The sequence below is a fragment of the Euprymna scolopes genome, chromosome 6, assembly GCF_053919585.1.
Source record: "Euprymna scolopes isolate OS-2025 chromosome 6, ASM5391958v1, whole genome shotgun sequence".
NCBI lineage: Eukaryota > Metazoa > Mollusca > Cephalopoda > Sepiida > Sepiolidae > Euprymna > Euprymna scolopes.
The window spans coordinates 157,980,716-158,004,994 of NC_136487.1; the positions used below are offsets into that span (position 1 = coordinate 157,980,716).

Sequence of the window (24,279 nt, forward strand, 5' to 3'; positions counted from 1 at the left end):
TTGTTCAGTTGACCTGAAGATTGCCATAGTTGTATTGCCATAACAATATTTTAAAATTTCTTATTTTTATTTACTTTTTTAAAATTGAGTCGACTCTATTCCCTAGTGAAGCTACAAGTTATTTCGGCAATTAAGGCCTTCTACTCAAAGCTTATGCTTAATGGCAGCGACTCCACACAGTCAATAGTGGAATGGCTGTCGAAAGCTCATGTGTCAACTAATTGGGTTGAATGAGGAAAAGTATGCAGATTTTGATTGTGTAACAGCTTTTGCCTTGGATCCCTTTGCTACATTGAAGCAGTTTGCAGCATGCTGCCTTTGACCAGGTGAAACGGTCAATGTCTTTTTGGCAAAACAGAGTAAGTTCAGCAAAATGCATATTTAAGGAAACAGATTCTTCCCCACGGTGTTATAAATGTGATTGACCCAATCATATGGCATGCGATTGTCTACCGGATCATGAGACTATCAGAGGTGCTGGTGTCAAGCCTTGAAGAATCATTACGTGTTATTAATAGTGTGGGCACATTGTTCTTTATTTTTTTTTATCTGAGAAATGAGTGATGGATATGGGGAAATTCAACACTAATCTAATCCCCCAAACTCTTATAAATGGTACATTGCCGATTGTGACTGTCTGTTCGCATCAATGTAATATCGCTTACAGCTCTGAGGGATACCGAATGCATGCAATCACTAGTCTGCAAGTCATGTGAGGAATGGACGAGGAAAGTGACCCCTGTGCTCATGGTAGACGGAAGCACATTTAACTGCTGTGGACTCAGATGGTGCACGTTAACATTGGTGCAAAGCTAGGCATTATGATAGAAGTTTTAGTTTTAAATGGAGACCTACTTGGATTTGATTTGTTGCTTGGATGCAATCAAGTGGATGGGAGGAGTAGTTGTAACTAGTACCAATGAGATAATATTTTCCACAATTCAGCAAATCAAATTGAATCGCCATTACTATTGCTGAGACTGATTTCACCGCAGTGTGTGAAAAGAAGACTTGGAAATGGACTGCCTCCTGGAAATGGGCTGGTGACTGACCAATCTCCAATAACTTTGAAAAATAGACTTGCAGAATATCCAGCCCCAGCACATATTTCAGAGAAATATGATCAGGAACTGCGAATGTGGATTGATAACGGCTGGCTGCTGCCATATTTGAAGGACAAACTCAGTCTCCCAAAGGGTTTAATCCCTAACCCTAACCTGCCTCGTAGCTGTTCTGCAGAAAAACAAACAGAAGATTCGGCCCGTTATGGATTATTGGGATCTAAATGAGTATGCGGACGTATATATGGCCAACACGGATGTTTGCAAAAATTAAGGTAATACGACAGCAAGGACCAAATGCTGCAGTTCTAAATGTACGCCAAGCTTATTTGCAAGTACATGTTGACAAATTTGAAGAATAAGGGATAACGATATTGTCTTACCTGCCGAGAATTTGGGTTCAATTTTACCCCTTTAATAATGCTGGCCATTGTTAACACCATCCTAAGCCACGGTGAGATTATAAACGTAGCTATATCGTCTTATATTGAATTTTTGTGAATAAGTGTGTGGTCTGTGACCTGTAACAAGGAATATTTGGAGAAGTTTGATCTGGCAAACAAGCCCCCAGAACAGCTGAGACTGGGCTCATGCTATAAGATTATTTTCATACACCCAGACAGCACCAAATTGTCTTGCTGGTTTATATGAAGGTTAGGTGTGATATAGGGGTGTTTGACATGAGGTTTAAGAGATTCCAGATTTTGGAGAAAAGATAGAATGTTTTTGTTGAGATATGAAGAAAAAAAAGAAAGAGAGATGGATTGAGAGAGAGAAGGATTTTGTAGGAAGGAAAGAAAAAGCAAAAAGATTAAGAACTCTTCTTAAGGGGTGATCTCCAAACGACAGAGAAGGAAATGCTAATCTCAGAGAGACGAGGGTCAGATTTATGGCTTCCATAACACAATTGTTTTTGGCAAATAGGAGATACTTGCTTGCTGGCTGTTGAAGAGTATGCCTCAGCTTTGGGCTCTCACCCAAGGCTGGAGATCCCCTAAAAGAGCTAAGTGGAAAAGCCCTTTTTTCCATCCTTCTATTGAGAAGCTGTCTGAAAGAATTCAATTTGAAAATCCTGCATCTAGAACCCGAATAATCTAACTTTTTCTTTGCACGATTTATCTGAAAATAGTTTAGGTATTAATTATTTTCATTTATAAGAAAGTGATCTCTTGATGGTGACATTTAATGCTAGTAAGACTAAGCTGCTCTCCTTTAATAATTACAAGAAGTCTCTCCAACCACCAATATCCATGAAAAATAACACCCTACCTGAAAATTCTTCCTTCAAACTTCTCGGCTTAACATTCATAGGAAATATGAACTGGAATAAATAGATCGAGGACATTGTGAAGGCTGCTGCAAGGAAGGTGGACTCCCTCTATCGTGCTAGAAAACTGTTTACACCTGAACGTATCCTGTACCTCTTTAAGGCCACCATTCGCCCATGTATGGAGTATTGTTATCACATCTAGGCTGGTGCATCTACCACCAGTCTTTCCCTCTTGGATAGGGTCCAAAAAAGCGTCTGCAATCTAACAGGTCCCACTTTGTGAACTAGGTTCCAAGGACTGTCCCATCGTCGCAATGTTGCATTCCTGTGCCTGTTTTACAAATATTTTAATGGAATGTGCTCTGATGAGTTTATTGCACTTGTGCCCCCTAGACGTACATATCTCCAAACTGCTTGGCAACAAAATCACACTCCTTCACTGTTGAGGTCCCTAAATGTCAGAAAGTTTTCTACTCAAATAGCTTCTTCCCTAGAACAGCTAGGCTTTGGAATTCTCTTCCTGCTGTCTGCTTCCTAAACTGTACTGACATGCAGAACTTCAAATGGAACATAACCCAACATCTTAATCTTTCTTAGGCATGATCTTAATTAGTAGCCCTTACGTCCAAGTGGCAATATGCCCGGTTTGGGGTGCAGGCGAGTAAAAAAAAAATAAAAATAAATAAAATAAAAAATCATTGTTTTTTGATTGTGGAGAATAATCGAGTAAATTTCTGGTCTACCCTGAAACCTGATGTTCAAACTGTAGTTGAGAGAGGCGATATACCAGTAAGTCCAGAGCATCTCCAAGAGGAATTCGATCCAACGACTGACAACAAACAGCTAGAATGTTTAAGATATTGCCATACAGACTAGGTGTAGCCATGGGGACTTATGACTAGTCCCTGTGTTTTAGAGCTGGTGACAGCCTGGTTACATTAATTGGTCCATGATACAGGTGTGGCCATTTCCTGGTGTGACTGATTACGTGTCACCATTTGTGAAACGAAGAGCAAACACAACTAAATAGGATGAAGTTCAAGATTCTGTTCTAGCACGGATAATTAAGAACATTTGCTTAAGAGTGGCCCAGAATGATCCAGTAAAAGGTAACTGTAGACAAGAAGTTAGTGTGGATGGATGCTAGTTCTTTACCCACTCATGTCGTTATGGAAAGCAATGGTTCTGTAGCAGAAGACACAAGCTGACTCCAAGCAATACATAAGGACAAGCATATAAACCCAGCTGAGCTTGATGCTGTGCTGCGAGGTGTCAACCTTGAATTGCAGTGGAAGTCCAAAACCATTCACTTATGAATGTGTACATTGGTGAATAGCTGACACCTTGTCTGCACAGACGAAAGTGCACACCAAAACAGCTTCTGAAATATTAATTAGACATCGCCTCTCCACACTCTGAAAGTTGGCCACAGAATATGCACTGAAGATTGAAATGGGGTTTGTTAAGTCTCACAATAACTGAGCTGATCAACTTACACGAGTACCACAGCAATGGTTAAATGAAACCTGGAAGATAATGGAACCCAGAGAACCTGTGTGAGCCGTAGTTGCAGAACACATCTCTCATGTACAGGCAATCAAAATTGGTCCAGCAGACATCCCAGTATGAAGAGGACGTTGTACTTTGCAAATTTTATTAACCCAGGAATAACTAAAGCTGAGGTATGGACAGTGGTTGGGTATTGCAAAGAATGCCAATCCATAGATTCAGCCCCAGTTCATTAGAAGCCAGGTAGGCTTGATGTCATGGAAATTTGGAGCAGGGTTGCTATAGCTATAACCTATTTCTGTATTCAGCTGTACCTGATGCTGTTAGATTGTAGCCCTAGTCACTTTTTTATCTGGAAGCAATTGCACTGACAGGATTCTGCTAGAATCATCAAGCAGTTGGGGATTGTGTTCTGTGAAAGGCAGCCACCAATTGAGATGCTTACTGACAATGGCACAGCGTTTTGCTGAGAGAAGTTTACTGAGCTTGCATGGATGTGGGCTGTGCACATATGATTTCGGTGCACCCACGTACCATCAGAAACGGAATAATTGAGAGGTTCCATTGCACAATAAAACACATTGCAGCAAAAACATAGTGCACAATCTTGGAGGCAGTGTACTGGCACAATATTATTCCCAAGGATGACAAGACAGCTATGATTACACCTGCAAACGTAACTTACACCCATAGGATCCGTGTCAACAGTATCAATGAAGTTGTGGTACAAGGAGAGAGATACTGTTTGGGTATAGAATCCATAGGAAAGATATACGACAGTTCAGCAGGGGTACAGTGATAAAAATCAATAACCCCCACTCAGTCTCAGTTAATGGAATACCATGCCACATGAAAGATGTCTATTTGTGACACCATTATCTTTTCAGATGACAAAGCTCCACTGCTATATAAACAACCACATAAAGAAAGCTCCTCAGAGAGGGAGTCACCCAATTTTCTACGGCAGGAGGAGTTCAATGGTGTGACAGAGAAAACCTCCACTGAGGAAGTTCCCGAGATCGTACCATAAAGACAAAGTACCAGGCAAAAGTGGCCTGCCCTACATTGCTATTTGTGTGATCTCGAAATCAGAGAGAAGTGTGATGGGCATGTGCAGGAGCTCTCAAGAATTATGTGTCAGTGTCTTAGTCCGGCCCACTTATGGTGAAAATGAGATTGTTCAAGGGTTAGAAAAAGATGATGCTAGAGTTGTTTAGCGAGTATCTGACGAGGTTGCTTTGGTAGTGTGTCGGGTCATATCGACGGAATTGTTTGCATCGTGTCGGGTTGTGTCAATGGAGTTGTTCAGGATTGTGCTGGATTGTGCCGATGAAATTGTTTGTGACCATACTGGGTCGTGTTGACGGAAGTGTTTGGTACCATGTCGGGTCATATTGATGGTATTGTTCGTGTTGATTCGTGTGGACGTAAGCATTTAGTTTACATTTGCTGTTCAACTGACTTGACGGTTGTCGCAATCATACTGCCATGTGTGATAACAATATTTATATTTTTTTGAATTGGGTCTGTTTTTCTTCCATCTCTGTTTACACATAAAACCTGCAATAAAATTTTTCTTTAAAAGTTACACACTGCACAATTCTTTTGTCACCATTCTCAAAATCAACACAGAGACGAATTTCAAAGTATACGTTTTATTTACAATTAGGCTTCCAGTTCATTGAGAGACAGAGAGAGAGAGAGAGAGAGAGAGAAAGAGAGAGAGAGAGAGAAAGGGAGATGTTAGTTGTAAGAGGTTGGTTGATGTGTGGCTCGACAACAAAAAGGTGTTAAGACGTCAAATCCTGCTTGCTGCTGTGTTTGCTCTCTCCTGTTTTCTGTTTTTTATTTTCCTCTTATATAGTCACAAATCAACATTCCTGGAATTGTAAACATCAAGATATTACATTCTTCTTTTCTATTTTGCATTGTGCAATTCATAACTTCTGCTCTTGGAATGTAAACAGTTTTTTGTTTTTATTTAATTACAATTTCGGTCATTTTTATGAGACACAAAAATGTAGGCCAACCCCAGCTGGAACGTGTGTGTGTGTATGTGCACCTCTGCTTTCAAATATGCGTCGCCACATCTCTATATGCAACATCTTGATATACCCAGATTTGATTTCTGATAAACTCCAAACACATTTTTCAATTGCTTACAATTATGCAACCGCACAAACATTAACACAGTTGTTTTCTGTATTTCAATAAAAGAAAAAAAAAACAAATACAAACAAATACAAACCAAAAAAACATCAATAAAACAAAAACAACAGTAAAAAGAAAATGTCATTGTGAAACAAAATTTGTGAGATAATTTAATCTCGCTTAAAAATCAAATTGTTGTCGTTATATGAGGTGTTTATTTAAAACAAAGAACAAAAAACTGGGCCAGAATTTGTAATAACAACAAAGAAAATATCTGTTTCTGATGGCTGTAACCACTAGCAAAAGTATGTATAGTTCAAATACTTTTTTTTCTTTTTATCCGACATCTGGGGGTAAATTTTGGTCAAGGTTCGTTTTGGCATCATTTTGGCAATCTAAGGCCTGGCACAGATTTCTTCTTTGTTTGAATGAGGCATTGTTTGGTTCAGTCCTAGGATCATCCTCGCTTTCAGGAAAGAGAGATTGATTTATTGTCCCTGTAGTTCAATAAAAAGGATGAAAAGAAAAAAATATACAATAAATAACTGTTACCAAATGATAGACAATTTAATTTTTTATCGACCTGCAGAGTTTGAAACTGTAAGCTTTATTTTAAAATCTATTTCATTACTTCCACTTAACCAATTTTATCACTCAACATAGCCGTGTGTTTGTGTGTGTGTAATATATATATATATATATATATATATATATATATATATATATATTGTGTATATTTAGACAGCATTTTCTCATTTAGACAAATATTATTGAATAGCACAGAGTTATTCTGTTTTACAATTTTCCTTTTTATCTCCTCCAATCTCCGAATAGTCCTTTTTGTGTTCTTCTCGAAATTGTATATGTTGGATCCATAATCATGAGTGCTTTTGACGGAAGTACTTCTATCATCCTCAGGCATATTGTAGAAATAAATGCAGAAATTGTTTTTAAATTACGTATATATACATCTTTTCCTAGTCACGTGGTAGCTCGTTACAAGTTAGGTGGGCGGACTTTTTTTTTTTTAAATTTTATTTTATACATATATTAGAAGAATATAGAAGTACTTCTGTCGAAAGCGCTCGTGATTATGGATCCAACATATACAATTTCGAGAAGAACACAAAAAGGACTATTCGGAGATTGGAGGAGATAAAAAGGAAAATTGTAAAACAGAATAACTCTGTGCTATTCAATAATATTTGTCTAAATATATATATATATATACATACTGAAAGAAACCTACTGAATAAATGTTATCGTGACATTTATTGCATTCTATGAGTATTTTGTTTAAATTTTCGGCAGACAGCTACGAGATTGCCTTCCTCCTCTAAATTCCACAATTTTCACCTTTTAAAACTTTTTCCGGTTAATTTCATTGATTACAGACTTAACTTTCAGATTAAAAAAAAATTTTTTATGACTTTTATCGTCAGGGATCAGTTTTCAATTATAATGTTCTACTAAATTGGACACCCACTTTGTGACCATCATTGAAAAAAAAAAATAGTGACTCTCCCACGTGATCGGTGAATATTCCCACTTAAAAAGGAGGCTTCTATTTTTTTGAGCGATTATCCAGACTAAAGATGTGACCGTCCAATGTCGGCCATTTTTTCTTGTTCTTACATAACACTTGACATTTTTTTTTTTAAAACTGGAAAAACACTTTAAAATAATAAAAACACAAAAACATGTCCAGGTAGATAGAAGAGTAACTTATCTTGCCTTTTTTTTTTTTTTTTTTTTTTTTTACACAGTGGTCACCATTTATCAAGGCCCAGAAGCCACTCAGGGATAAGGGTTATTGCAAGTACATTACGTTAGTGTGGAGATTTGATGAAGTGTTTACTTAAGGGGGCGGTTCATTAGGAATTTGTTAACGTTGGACTTGAAGACATCCAAGTTGTAGTCAGGTGGGAAGCAGGCAGACAGAACAGAGTTCCACAGGCGTGCAGTTCTAAGAAAGAAGCTTTGTTCATGGAATCCACGTTTTGATTTAGGCACAGATAAAGAGTGGGGGAAATTTTTCACAGTGGATTCAGCTAGATGGGTGTTTTTTGTGAAAGATTGGCGAGGGGGGGACCAGAGATTGGAGTTCAGACGAGCACCTGCCATGGAAATAACGATAAAACAAGGATAGGCTCGCAACGTCTCTTCTGTGGGAGAGAGGTTGCAGGGTAGAGAAAAGGGCATCCCCCACTAAGCCACGAAGTCTATTTTGTACTCTGTCAAGGCAGGATAGGCTGTTTTTAGCAGCTCCTGCCCAGATATGGCAACAGTATTCCATCCTTGGACGTACTTGGCTTTTATATAGATAGAGAATTGCATCAGTAGTGAGATATCTTCTGGAGCGGTAGAAGGATCCCACCATCTTTCCAGCGACCTTGGCAACAGACTTGATGTACATGTTCCATTTCAGATCAGGAGTAAAGGTCAAATCCAGAAGCTTGTCACAACACGGGGCCTCTCCCAGACGAGAGCCATCCATCCCAATTGATGCCAGATGGGGATCAGAGCGTTGATGATGTAAGGATAGAAGTTTGGTTTTAGATGCATTAAAGGTAACCAGCCATGTCTTCCCCCACTGAACCACGTGCTCGAGATCAGAGGAGAGAGAATCAGAGAGAACTTTGCCATTTACAGCCTTTGATGTGTTGCCATAGATGGTCGTGTCATCAGCATAGATGTCAACGAATGATTTAAGTATTTGTTTAAGAAGGTCATTGATGTAGATCAGGAAGAGAGTTAGGCCCAGGATTGACCCCTGAGGGACTCCAGCATTAATACTGCAGGCTTCTGATTTTTGTCTATCGACCACTACTCTTACGAACCTATCGGAGAGAAATGATTTAATGATTGAGAAAACATTTCCAGTTATACCGTAGCTGGAAATCTTGTGAAGTAGACCCTTATGCCACACCTTGTCGAAGGCCTTTGATATGTCAGGAGCAATTGCCCTAGAAAGGAAGCCTTTGTCAAGAGATTCACTAATCCAGTGAGATATAACCGTCACCACATCTGCGGTAGATCTTGCAGAGCGGAAACCATATTGTGTGTCACTAAGAAGGTTGTTTCTGCTGAAGTGGTTGACTATTTCTCTATTTAATATGGATTCCAGCAACTTACTCATAACACACAGGAGACTTATTGGTCTGTACTGAGAGGGAGATGACTTATCACCTGAATTCTTAAATACAGGGCAAACTGATGAGGTCTTCCAGGGAGTCGGAAAGCACTTTTGATAACATTTATTTGGATAAATGTTGATATCAGAATATATTGACCAACACCGCTAAAAAAATAGTCCCGCGCGTCCATCAAACATAAACATTGAATCGGAAACTCGAAAACAAAATGAAACAAACTTTATTTTTATTATTACCAGAAAAGATGTATTGTTGGAATTTTATCTTGCTTCCAGATAAATTCGACGTTAAAGTAACTAACCTGAAAAAAAAACAAAAAAAAAACAGCATGAAACAAAAGAGGGGAGGGGGTAAAGAATAAAATATGAAGGTCTTGCTTTGAAACGAAGAGATTTTATTCACAATAAAATTAATTGTTAATTTTTCCCTTTGCGGGCATTAAACTTATGAAACGCCAAAGTAAAATATTATGAAAAAAATAACACTGGTTCTTATAATGAAGATGTTGTATCCATTATAATAAGATTCAAAATAGTATCTCCTAATCACACTCGCATATGAAATAAATTTTAGGAGCGTACTCAAAAATTGAAAGCCAGTCAGGCACGTGCCTTTTTCTTTTTTTTTTTGTTTAAAGTCCTTTTAGAATTTTCTCTCCCTCCATGTTTGCGTGCAAACCGTAGACACACAGATGGATTTTAGAAGCAAGACCACGTCGCTTGTCCGGGTTTTTTTTTTTACCGGGTTTTCTTCTGTGTAGGAGATTCCAAAATTCCTTGTTACGTAAAATAAGGTATTTTCTTTAAAATAATTTCACTCCTTCTAAAATATGCGCAAAACCGTAGTCACGTAGGTAGTTTTCAGAAGTATGTCTCATCACATATCCGGGTATTCTTGCCGGGTTTTCTTCTTTGAAGGAGGCTTGTCAAAACTCCATTCTCAGCGCCGGGCAATGAAACAAACGTCCAATCTCCACGTTGCCGGAATTTCAAAAGAGGGCGAAATACGCGCTGGGCTCGTGACGTCATCACAGAGCTAGCATTTTCCTTTTCTCAAATTAAAGGGAGTTTCGTACAAATCCAAAATGTACGAAACTAAAAATCATAAAGGATACGAAATACAGAAAATCATATATAAGAACCAGATAAAAAATAATAAATGTAAACGGGGGGGGGGGGATGCACCATTATCGGTACAAAAAAAATTCCAACAGTATTTCCCCTGTTATTATTTTAATAAGAACGAATCCGTTATCTTTCTTACTAAAATGAAATAAACTTATTAATACTTTTATTTTTTTCCATGCGTACTTGAATAAAATTCACTGACAATTAAATAAATAAATAACGAAATAATAATAATAGAAAAAAAAAAAAAGCTCCAATTTCTTCTTGGTCAAATAACACGACAAATAAGTAATAAACAAGAATTATGTGATCTTGGCCCGAAGGCCAAGCAATAAAAAGCTCCAAAAACTTTCAATCTTTTAATTAAATGAGAAAGCCATGACAGTTTAAAGCCATTTGACAGTTTTTGAAGAGTCACGAAGTAATTATTAACAAACGATTAAAATTGCTTTGTTTACAAAAAAGGTACTTGTACAGTTTAGTCAAGGCATTAAAAAAAAAAATGAAAATACTGAAAAAAGGTGATGCAAGTCTATAAATGGTCCACAAGTAATCTTTTTTACAATAAAAATCTGGAAAAACTTTATAATGTACGTACTTGTCACTGCATGAAAATGTCATATTCCAAAAATTACGTAAATCGATTAAGTAGTTTTTTTTTTTATTTAAGAAAATCAAATATTATCGGACGTTTTATCGAAGAAAAAGCCAGACGCCATCTTGTTTGAGAGATAACGCCACTAACGACTCCTGGCGGAAATATGGGCCAACAAGGGCACACCATGCAGACCATCGAATATTTTATCAATCAAGTACTTTTTTTTTTTTTTTTTTTTTTTTAAATAAAATCAAATTTTACGATTTTTGGGATAATAAATAAATTGACTTCTTTTAATACAGAGAATGTGGAAAACAATAAGCGAAGTACTTTTTTTTTTTTTGAAGAAAAAACTGGTTTGTATTACTGAACACATAGATTCGAAAAAGTTGTAAAAAAATAAATATATAACAAATAAATGTTATCAAAGGCAAGATAAGTTACTTTTCTATCTAACTGGATATATGTTTCGTGTTTTTATTCAATGTAACATGTTTATTCAGCTCGAAAACCATACAGTGTTTACCGATGTATTGGAAAATTCAAGATAGCGCCTGCCGCCTGACTCTCGCTTTAAACGATGTTATAAATAAAAAAACTAGACAAAATACTATTAAAAACCCACCGAATATATGTCAACCTATGTCACGGTAACATATATTGAGCGGGTTTTTGATAGTATTTTGTCTAGTTTTTTTTATTTATAACACCTTTTCTATAACTTACCGTGTTAAAGAGAGAGTCAGGCGCCATCTTGAATTTTCCAATTCAACATCGGTAAGACACTGTATAGTTTTCGAGCTGAATAAACATGTTACATTGAATAAAAATACGAAAAATATGTCCAGTTTGGTAGAAAAGTAACTTATCTTGCCTTTGATAACATTTATTTGTTTTTTGACAACTTTTTCGAATCTATGTGTACAGTAATACAAACCTGAAAAAACAAATTTTACGATTTTTAGGGATGATAAATAAATTGACTTCTTTTAATAAAGAGAATGTGTCTTTTAATAAAGAGAATGTGGAGGGAAGACCATCGACTATTTGGGTTTGTATTACTATACACAAAAAAACTAGGCCAAAAAAAAAAAAAAAGATTAAAATAAATCGTGGTGCTTCTACACTTTATTGCCGAAATTGGAGACGCCATTTTATTTCACGCACCTGCTATCCAAATTTAGGGGAGAACATTATATTAAACTATCGCCGAAGCATGAAATAAATAACAAAAAAATTAAACTTTCGGAAAGAACTCTGAAAAAAAAAGTAAATAAAAAAGTGAAAGAGAACATATATCCGTAATTGTTTAATTGGAAATGTTTCGATTTAATTAATGAAAACGGGAAAGTTTTTCATGGAACATTTTTTTTTATTAAAAACAGAAAATGAAATGACATATTAATAAAGGTTTAAACTGGGCGAGCGCCATTTGAAAAACCAAAACAAAACTAAAACATTTATTGTATAAACATTTATCAAAATATGATTGGAAAAACATTTATTGAAAAGTTTGCGTAAAAAAATATATTTTAATAAAACAATTTAACGGGGGAGTGAGTTGTTTATTTATTTTTTAGAAAAAACAAAAAACAAAAACAAACAAAAAAAAAACTAAAAATAGTCGATGGTCTGCCCTCCCCCTCCACATTCTCTTTATTAAAAGACACATTTTCTTTGTTAAAAGAAGTCTATTTATTTATTTATTATCCCTAAAAATCGTAAAATTTGTTTTTTCTTAAAAAAAAAAGTACTTCGCTTATTAAAGTTTGTTTTCAGACGAACAACAACAAAAAAAAAAACCTAGTGTTTTCCACATTCTCTTTATTAAAAGAAGTCTATTTATTTATTATCCCTAAAAATTGTAAAATTTGATTTTATTGAAAAAAAAAAAAAAAAAAAGTACTTGATTGATAAAATATTCGATGGTCTGCATGGTGTCCCCTTGTTGACCCATATTTCCGCCAGAGGTCGTTAGTGGCGTTATCTCTCAAACAAGATGGCGTCTGGCTTTTTCTTCGATAAAACGGCCGATAATATTGATTTTCTTAAATAAAATAAACCTACTTAATCGATTTACGTAATTTTGGGAATATGACATTTTCATGCAGTGACAAGTACGTACATTATAACGATTTTTCCAGATTTTTATTGTAAAAAAGATTACTTGTGGACCATTTATAGACTTGCACCAAAACAGTTACGTATCCGTTTTGGACTGAAGTTGAAGTTCTCCGAAAAAAAAAGAAAAAAGAAAAAAGGGGTTTGTATTACGGTACACATAGATTCGAAAAAGTTGTCAAAAAACAAATATAGAACAAATAAATGTTATCAAAGGCAAGATAAGTTACTTTTCTACCAAACTGGATATATTTTTTGTGTTTTTATTCAGTGTAACATGTTTATTCAGCTCGAAAAACATGCAGTGTTTACCGATGTATTGGAAAATTCAAAATGGCAGCCGACTCTCTCGGAGAGGGTACGTTTGGGAAAAGGTATTATAAATAATAAACTAGACAAAATACTGTTAGAAATTCGCTCATTATATGTTACCGTGACATAATTTGACATATATTCGGTTGTTTTCTAACAGTATTTTGTCTAGTTTATTGTTTATAATACCTTTTTCCAAACGTACCCTCTCCGAGAGAGAGTCGGCTGCCATTTTGAATTTTCCGAAACATCGGTAAACACTGCATGTTTTTCGAGCTGAATAAACATGTTACACTGAATAAAAACACAAAAAATATATCCAGTTTGGTAGAAAAGTAACTTATCTTGCCTTTGATAACATTTATTTGTTCTATATTTGTTTTTTGACAACTTTTTCGAATCTATGTGTACAGTAATACAAACCCGAAAAAAGAATTCACTTAATTTGATAAAGTATTTTTTTTTTTTTTTTTACAGCAAAAAAAAAAAAAATAAAACAATTTGCTATGATACCGAACAAAAGGTTCGATTTTTAGGAAGAAAAGCTAGTATTAAAGATGGGAGGGTGTGTCGGCGCTTTAAACTGAGTTATCTCCCCGTGGTGTTTTAAAAAAATTTAAAGATGGCTACCTTCATTGCGCTCTTGTAAAACGTGTTTTTTCCGCTGGAATCCCCCCCCCCAAAAAAAAACAAAACAAACAAAAAAGCTACTCGATCAAATTAAGTGAATTTTTTTTTCCGGAGATCTTAAGTCCAAAACGGAAACATACAATATAACCTTTTTTTTTTCTCGATATTTTCATTTTTTAATGTCTTCATTAAACTACAGGTACCACGAAAAAGGTAAAGCCCAAATAATTTTATTTCATTTTAGTAAGAAAGATAACGAAATAGTAATTCGTTATTCTTACTAAAATAATAACAGGCGAAATATATATTTTCTGGTAATAATAAAAATATTATTTTTAAAATAAAGTTTGTTTCATTTTGTTTTTGAGTTTCCGATTCGATGTTTATGTTTGATGGACGTGGACGATTTTTTTTTTAGCAGTGATTTGGCCAGGGTATTCCGATATCGACATTTGTTATATATTTCTTTCTTTCTTCTTTTGGACTACTTTTTCGTTTTATTGTCAATAACAAGAACGAAAGAAAGAAAAAAAGAAACTATGTTCGAATAAGCAGAGTTAGACACAAGGTCGGTTTTTAATAAGGGGGAAAACCAGCTCCCCAAAAGGGGGCACTCTGGTTAGTAACAAATAAAAAAAAAAAAATGTATCAGTACCAGTACCACTAGTACATGACAGACCATCCTCAGATTCAATATCAACAAATATTTGTCATAAATCATCGCATTCATTCACCATTTTCAATCCTTTCATAACATTTGTCATCATTTAACTTGTCGGAAATTTATCTTGTTTCCAGATAAATTCAACGCAAAAGTAACTAGCCTGAAAAAAAATAAAACCATGAAATAAAAAGGGGGGGGGGTAAAGAATGAAATATAAAATCTTGTTTCAAAACAAAGAAGAGATTTTATTTACAATAAAATTAGTTGCAAATTTTTCCCTTTGCGGGCATTAAATTCAAAGAATGCCAAGATAACATATAATGAAAAAAATAATACTGGTTCTTATATTAAAATGTCGTATCCATGAACGAACACAATATTATAATTCAAAATAGTAGTTCCTAATCCACACTCTCATATGTAATAAATTTTAGGAGTGTACTCACAAATTTAAAGTCCTTTTAGAAATTTCTTTCCTTCCATTTACGTGCAAACCGTAGCCATGCAAAATAAAGTTTTCTTATAAAATTACACTCCTTCCAAATACGTGCAAAACCGTAGCCATGTAGATAGTTTTCAGAAGCATGTCTCGTCGCATGTCCGGGGTATTCTTGCCGGGTTCTCTTCTTTGAAGGAGGCTCAAAAATTCCTTGTCTGCGCTGGGCAATGAAACGACGTCCAATCTCCTCGTTGCCGGAATTTCAAAAGAGACCAAAATTCGCGCTGGGCTCGTGATGTCATCAAGGAGCTAGCATTTCCCTTTTCTTCAAATTAAAGGGAGTTTCGTACAAACCCAAAATATACGAAACTAAGAATCATAAAGGATATGAAATACACAAAATCAAATACAAGAACCAGAATAAAAATAATAAATGTAAACAGGGGGGGGTGCACTTTTTTTGGTACAAAAAAATTCCTCAAACTGACAATCTATGCATCTCATTAACTCTTAACCTCCAATGGACTTTCGCCTTGATAAATGATGACTTATCAGCCCCACCTCGAAAAAAAACAAAAACAAAAAAACAAAACTGACATGGTGTTTCTTATTCAATCCTTGGCAGCGCCAGGTTTTTTTGCTGAAAAGTATAAGTATGAAACGAACTATAAGCAAAAAGAAATATTAGAGAGACCCCACATTAGAAACAACCTTGTGTCACATTTTGCTTTTGTGAGGAAGCAAATAAATACCAATATGAGAGAGAGAAAGAGGGAGGGGGCACAAACAAACCGGAAGAAAAATAAAAGGGGAATTTTTACGGCGTGGCAGTCAACTCGTAACGGTGCAAAAACATGGCTTCAAGTACGTATGTTTATTTCTTTCTTTAAAACAATATTTTATACACCGTCTTTAACTATTTTTGTAAATCATTTCAAATTAATTATATCTAAGGTGTATAATTAAACAAAAAAACAAAAATTCCTATTACAGTTTTATTTATTTATATATTTTTTCAAATTTTTCATTACGTTTTTTTCGCACATGACCTCGCCAGTTTGTTTATTTGAAATAGGATTTTGAAAGGTGAATTATTGCCGTATCGTTTTTGGCTGCTATTTACCTGAGGACAGTTAAGCACATGGGTGGCCAACATGTTAAAGATATAATCGACAAATCGATTTAAAAAAAATATATCGTTTTAAACAAAAAAAAAAAATATTATCATGTCGAAAATAGTAATATATCCAAAAATTACGAAAATTCATCGAGTAGAAAGGACTGCTACTGTGTTTTTAGTAAAAAAAAAAAAAAAAAAAAAAAAAAAAATTCGTTTCGGAGTTATGTCCCCTGCGTGTAGACATCTACAACGTTTATAACATTTAAGAAAAATGCGATTTTACCCAATTTTCCGTGAAAATTACTTTTAACTACAAATAACTTTCTAATCGATGAATTTGCCTAATTTTTGGATGTATTACTATTCTCGGCATGCCAACTAAGTGCGTAATAAACGACATATTTACAAAAAAATCGATATGTCGACTATCTTTATAAGCACCGCACCGCACCGACCGTACGTGAATGCAGAATAGTTACAAAACACCTTCCCCTTCCATGTTAAGAATGGGTTTCTAAATCAATGTTATTTCAGCATGGTACAATAAGTGCAGCTTTTTATTTATTTTTTAGGCAAAAAAAAAAAAAAAAAAACAACAACAAAAAACTACAAAAAAAAAATCGATATTGTTAAAACGATGAACCTACATTAAAACACTTGTTTTCTAGGGACTGCCAAAAGTCACCACAAAATTACCCCACCCTATATGTAACACGATGTAACTTTATTATAAATTAATATTATCAATATAACTTTTGTGCCATTTAAAAGAAGGGCAAAATAAACCAGTAATAATTAAAAAAAATTTTTTTCATCGAACGAAAATAATGAAATTGCGAGACGAAAATCGTGTTTACATAATTGGCGTTTTAAAATAACGTTCCCACGTTGTAGACATTCCGAACGTGAAAACATACCCGTATTTAATAAATCTAGCAAAAATCAACTAATGGTCGGATTTTCGTGAAATTTTCGATACTTATCCATTTTAGAATGAAATTACATATAAAATTCAGTTTTCGTAAAATATACAAGGGGAAATATTTTTTTATAGGCACCGCCAAAACTGGGAGGGGGGGCAGGTAAGTACTTTTGACGGATCGTCTTTATAAAAATATACCAAAAATCAGGTAATTATCCAATCAATACGAAATTTTCAGCGATTATTAAGAGAAAAATGAACTTTATAACAGTGTACTTATTTTTCATAAACAATATTTATATATATATATTTTTTTGCTTACAAAACCCCCCTTGTTTTGAGGGGGTTCCAAATATGCTTAAAATAATCATCTGAAACTGAACAAAACATATTGTGTTGTTGTAAGGGACGGGATTATAGATTAAAAAAAAAAAAAACTTGTTTGCATACCTTTTTTTGACTGAATATCAGAACTTCGACTGTGTTTAATTATCCCGCTTTTGAGTTTTGAAGTGTGAAATTCGGTGAATATGTTAAGTAAAATAATTAATTTAAGTTAAGCAAAACAAAAAATTTTTTAAAAATATTTATACGAAAAAAGCCATTTTAAAATCTTTGATAAATAAATTAACAATTTCTTTTTAGCGAGCCGAATAATCCATGACCATTATTAAACAGGGCATGCTTTGAAGAATCGATAAAAAAAAAAAAATTCGATAAATATTGTGCCCTTTGTGTTAAAAATATCATTATTTTTTCGATCAAGTTTGGAAACGTTTGCTGCCTTTCGACCGGTGGACCAAACGTGCTGAAATAATTTTTTTTATTCTGCTTTAAATTGCCCCCCTTCCCATTTTGGAGAGCCTGGCCCCCACACCATACACATTAAAAACCAAACTCATACAAATGGTCACCCATCTGGTACTGGCCAGCCTCAGCGTTAATAATACGTTGAAATTTTCGTCACTGAAAAATAAGTTTTCTTTTTGGCTTTTTGGTCTTCCGTTGTTTGCTTTTTAGTAATCAAATCGACTCGAAGTAACTGGTTGCTTATATGAATAAGTGGAATTATTTGAAATCCAGGTACTTATATTATAATATTTTTGCATATTCTCATAGAAAATCACCCTAAATCTTAGACAAGAAATAAACAAATTAATTTTTTCAAAAACCTATTTTTTTTTTTTTTAACTATTTATATACATTTTTTGTGCAAAACAGAAAACGCCAATTGTTAACTTTTGGGGAAAATTTAACATTTAAAATTTAATTTAAAATAGTAGAAAAAGTTTTACATTATTCTATTTTCTATATGATAAAATTCAGGGTTTTATCTTTCTGGAAAAAAAAAGTTACTCAGAAATAATGGATTTTAATAAATGTAATTTCGTTTTAAAAAACAACAATTTGATTTTTCGGCCATTTTTGGCGGTGCCTATTTTTTTAGTGCGTCTCCCCCCCCCCCCATATTTATTTTTTTCGAAATTCGAACAAAATATATTTAAATCTATCGAAATTTCTCTTTATTATGAAACAAGAGTTCAAATAAGTAAAAAAAATATTTATTTTTAGAAAATTTAAATACACATATTGAACAGAAATTGGTGCAAGTTTATAGATGGTCCATAAGTAATCTTTTTTACTATAAAAATCTGAAAAAAATATTTATAATGTACGTACTTGTCACTGCATGAAAATGTCATATTCCAAAAATCACGTAAATCGATCAAGTAGTTTTTTTTCTTATTTAAGAAAATCAAATATTATCAGACGTTTTATCGAAGATTTGCTACAGGCCATCTTGTTTGAGAGATAATGGCACTAACGACCCCTGGCGGAAATAAGGTGGAAGTATGGGCTAACAACGGCAGACCATCGACTATTTTTTTTTTTTTTTAAATGTCGGAAACACGTTTTTATTATAAAAATAATAAATTAACATAATGAAACATTTTTTGAATTAAAAAAAAAAAAAAAAATACAAAATGAGAAATTAACATAACGAGAATGTCTAAAACGTTTTTTTTTTTTTTTAAATAAACTTTATTAGGTGAGCATTGAACCATTGACTAGTTTAAGTTTTTTTTTTCTTAAATGTCGAAAACACTTTTTTATAATACAAAAAAAAAAAAAAAAAATTAACATAATGAAACATTTTTGGAATTTAAGTCTGTTTTCAGACGAACAAAGAAATAAAAAATTAGTGTTTTCCACAGTCTCTTTATTAAAAGAAGTCAATTTATTTATTTATTAAATAAGTTAATTTGTTAAGAAAAAAAAAAAAAAAAAAGTCGATGGTCTGCCGTTGTTGACCCATACTTCCACCTTATTTCCGCCAGGGGTCGTTAGTGCCATTATCTCTCAAACAAGATGACCTGTAGCAAATCTTCGACAAAACTTCTGATGATATTTGATTTTCTTAAATAAAAAAAAAAATACTTGATCGATTTACGTGATTTTTGGAATATGACATTTTCATGCAGTGATAAGTACGTACATTATAAATATTTTTTTCAGATTTTTATAGTAAAAAAGATTACTTGTGGATCATTTATAAACTTGTACCCAAAAATTTACCTTGAAGTTGCAATTAAAAAATTGATATAAACTTAATATTATTGTTTTTTTTTTTTTTTAATATAAACATGACTCTTGTCAGCTATTTTATCGCCAGATTAAAACCAACTTGAAAATATTATTGCACAAATATTATGCATTTTGTAGGCCACCCCTCATATTTTGTTTGTCTCTTTTTACCGAACAAAATATAGAACCCCGTAGGTAACCAAATGAAAATTCAGTAAAACCGTAATTCATATTTAATATACAAATGTTTATAATGTTATTAATCGTTAAACTGTGTAAATCTTAAAACCTAACAAAATTATAACAAATATTAATTATTAATTGCAGTTTGAAGAAGATAAACAAAGATTAAAAAAAATCATTAAGTCGCTTCTGCTTTTCCATAGTTCGTATAGTTAACACAAATCTGACGTCACAGACACATGTGGTCCATTCTTCACAATCGTTTGGCAGTCCCTATTTTTCCTAAGGGGTTTTGAGTGTGTTAAAAACAAATATTGCATTCAAAATTGGGGTCGGCAATAACATAATGATACAAACAAAATACTTACACATGTATCACTTATAAATATTGCATTTAATTTTCCGCAAATAAGTAGTTTCCGGATATTAAGCTAAGCAATGTAATTCTTTATGTTATAAGCGGTGGCCATTGTTGTACGTGCAAACACACGCATTTATATATAAAAGATTAACTCTTCATTATCTTGAAAATTCACTACGTTGTTTATGTTTTGAACAAATATGATCGCTGTGTTATATTACTACATGAAATATGTGTAAAAGTATTTTTTTAAGGTAGGTTTTGTGTTGATTTACCAGACCAAACAATGTTATTTTGTTACTTGTGCACTTTTGCCACTGTGTTGAAATAATAATGTTATTATTTTTAAAGTCATTCTTAACATGGGGAAGGGCGCCTCAGGTGATTAGCAATAAACTAACCTCTTCTCAAAGAGAGAAGGCAAGGCCTGGTAAGGTGGACCTCCTAGAACTGCACAGGACTAGCATCATATTACAATCAATAGGGGAAAAGGTCATTGTGAGAATGGTGTAGACTCTGTTGATTTTGAAGAAAGTTTTATTTAAAAAGAGAGACAGTTACATAAAACATCACGTAGACATGAGAGAGAAAAAGAGAGCCTAACTACATTCTCCATGGTTGCTCTCATCCTTGCTGAGTCTCTTCATACAGATGGCCATGTTTTATGTCCTCTTGCTTAATTTTTCAGCTATAAAAAGAGACAGAAACCTCCTCCAGGCTGGAAGTCACATTTCATCGATTTCTGCTTTGAGATCGCCCCTGAACTTAAAAGTGCCACTCAAACCCTTCAAACATAGCCGATCTAATAAGTGTACATTAGTTTGTGAAAGCAAACAGACATTTAACAAATGTATAGGATTAACAAATCTTTAAATTATATATTTACGAGATGCTTTGATGAAGTTTCCAGATTTTTTCATACTTTTATTGATAGTACACATATGAAACTCTAACCCCCTTTGAATTAATCTCCTCCGGCTGCAGTACACTTGTTAAACCATTCCTACAACTTCTGGAAGGCCCCATGAAAGTCCTCTTGTTTGAGTGTGTCAATGGCCATTGTCACAGACTCTTTCATCTCCTCAATTGTCTTATAATGACAGCCTCTAAGGTTTTCCTTGAGCTTAGGAAATAACCAAAAGTCACAGGGAGCAAGGTCTGGACTATAGGGAGGGCGAGGAACTGTCTTGATACCCACCTTAGTCATGACGTCTTTCTTTCTGGTCTTCTCTGAGCACACGTGAGACAAACTTTGCACAAATCTTCTGCATCTTTAGTTCCTTACGAATAATTGTGTGTACAGTTCCCACACTGACATCAAACTGTGCACTTATTATCTCTATAGACACATGACGGTCCTTATCCATGAAATTCTTCATTTGGCTAATCAACTCTGGTGTTCTGACTTCCTTACTCCCCCACACCATTCAACATCTTCACAGACTTCCTGCCTTCCTTGAATCTCTTATACCACTCAAAAACTGATGCTTGATTCATGCAAGATGGTGCAAAGCAGTCTGAAGCGTTCCATACGTTTCTTTGGCATTATTTTCAAGTTTAAAACAGAATTTTATTGCATACTGTTCATCTAAAGTGTCCTCACGTCAAAATTGCATTTTTTAAATTCACCAGCAAGAACATGAGGAGAAACAAATACGACACGTTTTAAAATTATAGCTAAAAAATACTGTCACATTTTTTTGTACAAAATTTGGCTCCGAATTGATTAAGGCAGAATTATAAAGCATTATTATTATAAACTAGAATTATAAACGTAGATTCCATGAACAAAGCTTCTTTCTTAGGAGTGCACACCTGTGGAAATCTCTTCCGTTTACCTGTCTCCCACCTGACTATAACTTGGATGTCTTCAAGTCCAACATAAACAAATTCCTGATGAACCACCTCCTTAAATAAGACACTTTATCAAATCTCCAATACTAATGATTACTATGATACTATTCCATTGATTACTGTACATGCAATAACCCTTATCCCCGAGTGGCTTCAGGGCCTTGATAAGTGGTGATTCCTATGTAAAAAAAAAAAAAAAAAAAAAAAAAAAAAGAAGAAGCATAACAAATCATGTGATAGTTTACAATTAAGTCCATAGACTAGAAGCTTTTCTTCCTGCTTCTCGGATCCTTATATTTTCCATTAAGCATTCAACACAAGGAGTCAAGAAGCCAAAAGCTGGTCAAAAAAGAGGAAGCAATGCGATTTTTTTGAACAAGAAAAATGAAAATCACCTGTTCTTTGTTTCATTGGGTTATTTTGATTATCGATTATAAATACTTATCAAAGACATTCCAATACAAAACCTATGTAAGAACACTGGCGAGCAAATAAAGTACCTTTGTGTGAAAGTTCATAAAAATCCTTCCACCATTGAAAGCATTTAAAGAGTTTAGATTTTAACTAGCGAACCCAACGTTGCCCAGTAATAAATATGTACTGTTGTGTAATCTTGCTCCCAGCCCTAAACTCTATATCACCGATTTTATATTTTTCTGTAATCTTTCAAGATTTCTTTATCTTTTTTATTTATGCCATCCTCTTACTCTCTATCTCTTATGCTGCAGCTACTACTACTACTACTACTACTACTACTACTACTACTACTATAACAGTCTTTTCCTTTTCTTTTTATTTACATTCGTCTCCCCTTAAACTACTCCTACTACTACCCTCTTATGCATCTATTCTCTCTGTTATTTTCACAGCTCATCGTATTTGCCATTCCTTCAACCATATAAAAGACACTATGCGCAAACAAGCAAGCAAGATCAGAGTTTTTGTGTTGTAAAACTTTTTGATGGTTCTTAAACTGTTAAAGTAAAACATTTTTTTTTTCTTTTTTTCAAAAATCTTTTCTATATTTTTTCTTTAGAATTCCGACTGGCTCTCATCCAGTTGGCTGTGTCGGCTTCAAAATTTGATAATTTGGCTAATGCTGCCGTGAAAATAAAAGAAGCAGCCACAAAGGGAGCACAAGTTGTAGCGTTGCCTGTAAGTTGATTTTTAACAATTTCGAAAAAAGGGAGTTGGGGGCAAACCTAATCTTATCATGGGTCTGTTAATTGTGGTGCAGTTGAGTGAGAAAGGATTGGGTGAGGGCCCAGAATTCACTGCCATACAACACCGTACTCCTGACACAGCTGCTATAAATAGCCTGTAGTATAGGGTGAAACGATAAAGTTGTTGCCCTAAAGAAAACAACACTACAGCTTTATTTTAAAACCTTTATTGAAAAAATCAATTCAGGTAACTTGATTATGTAGTAGAACTGACATCTATTCAATGTAGCAGCCTTCAGCCTCAATCACTGCCTTGATATGGGTCCAGAACTGGGAGCATGCCTTTTCCAAAAGTGCTGGCGGGAGATCAGCGAATACTTGGTAGATGGTAGTTATCAGGTTGGGTTTCATGTTGTGGAAGGTCATGTTGGTGATGTTCTCGACGTATGACCAAATGAAGTAGTCCAGCGGGGTCAAATCTGGGGAGGAGGGGAGGCAGTGAGAGAAGGGTACAAAGTAATAGCTCTTCTTCTAAAGCCAAGCCTGGGTCTCTTTGGACTTGTGGGTTGGTGCCGAGTTCTGCTGCTACACCCAGCGTCTGCCAGCAGCCACTGGATTGCACCATGGGATCACCAGACTCTTCAGCACATCCAGGTACACTTTGGTGTTGACTTACATGCTGACTTCGAAGATCTGAGGTAGCATGATGTGACCCTCACTTGAAATTACACCAAAGATCATAACCACGGCTGGAAACTTTGTTTTCAGCACCCTTGGCACGTCCCTGTTATTCATGACAATCCAGCCATGAGGATGCTGGCAATGGTCCTGTTGTTATAAGTTGAATCAGTAGAGAGCATGAGTTGTACAGCAGCGCATCTCCAATCTTGCTCGTAGAACATTGTGTCACTTTCAGACATGATAGAAGGCTCCTATCGCTCTTGGGATTTGTACACAACTGGTCAACTAGTAGATCTTCAACAAAAAAAAACCCAGTTTTCATCAAAGAGAAATAGAATTATGTCATCTTTTCTCCGATGACAATTTTATCGT

General features: G+C 34.6%; 1 protein-coding gene across 2 annotated transcripts in view; it reads left to right on the plus strand.

Annotated features, from left to right (window-relative positions):
• Window positions 1-6,177: 6,177 nt before the first annotated feature.
• LOC145278084 (omega-amidase NIT2-like) overlaps window positions 6,178-24,279 on the plus strand; it is a 33,567-nt gene continuing 15,465 nt past the window's right edge. The window contains exons 1-2 of one of the 2 annotated variants that reach the window (XM_080130348.1): window positions 6,178-6,296; window positions 23,100-23,218. In XM_080130348.1, coding sequence (XP_079986474.1) covers window positions 6,275-6,296; window positions 23,100-23,218 — 141 coding nt within the window. In that variant the 5' untranslated portion in view covers window positions 6,178-6,274. Of the gene's footprint in view, window positions 6,297-15,759; window positions 15,902-23,099; window positions 23,219-24,279 lie in introns of those variants that run through there. The other variant, XM_080130349.1, reaches the window with a different exon arrangement.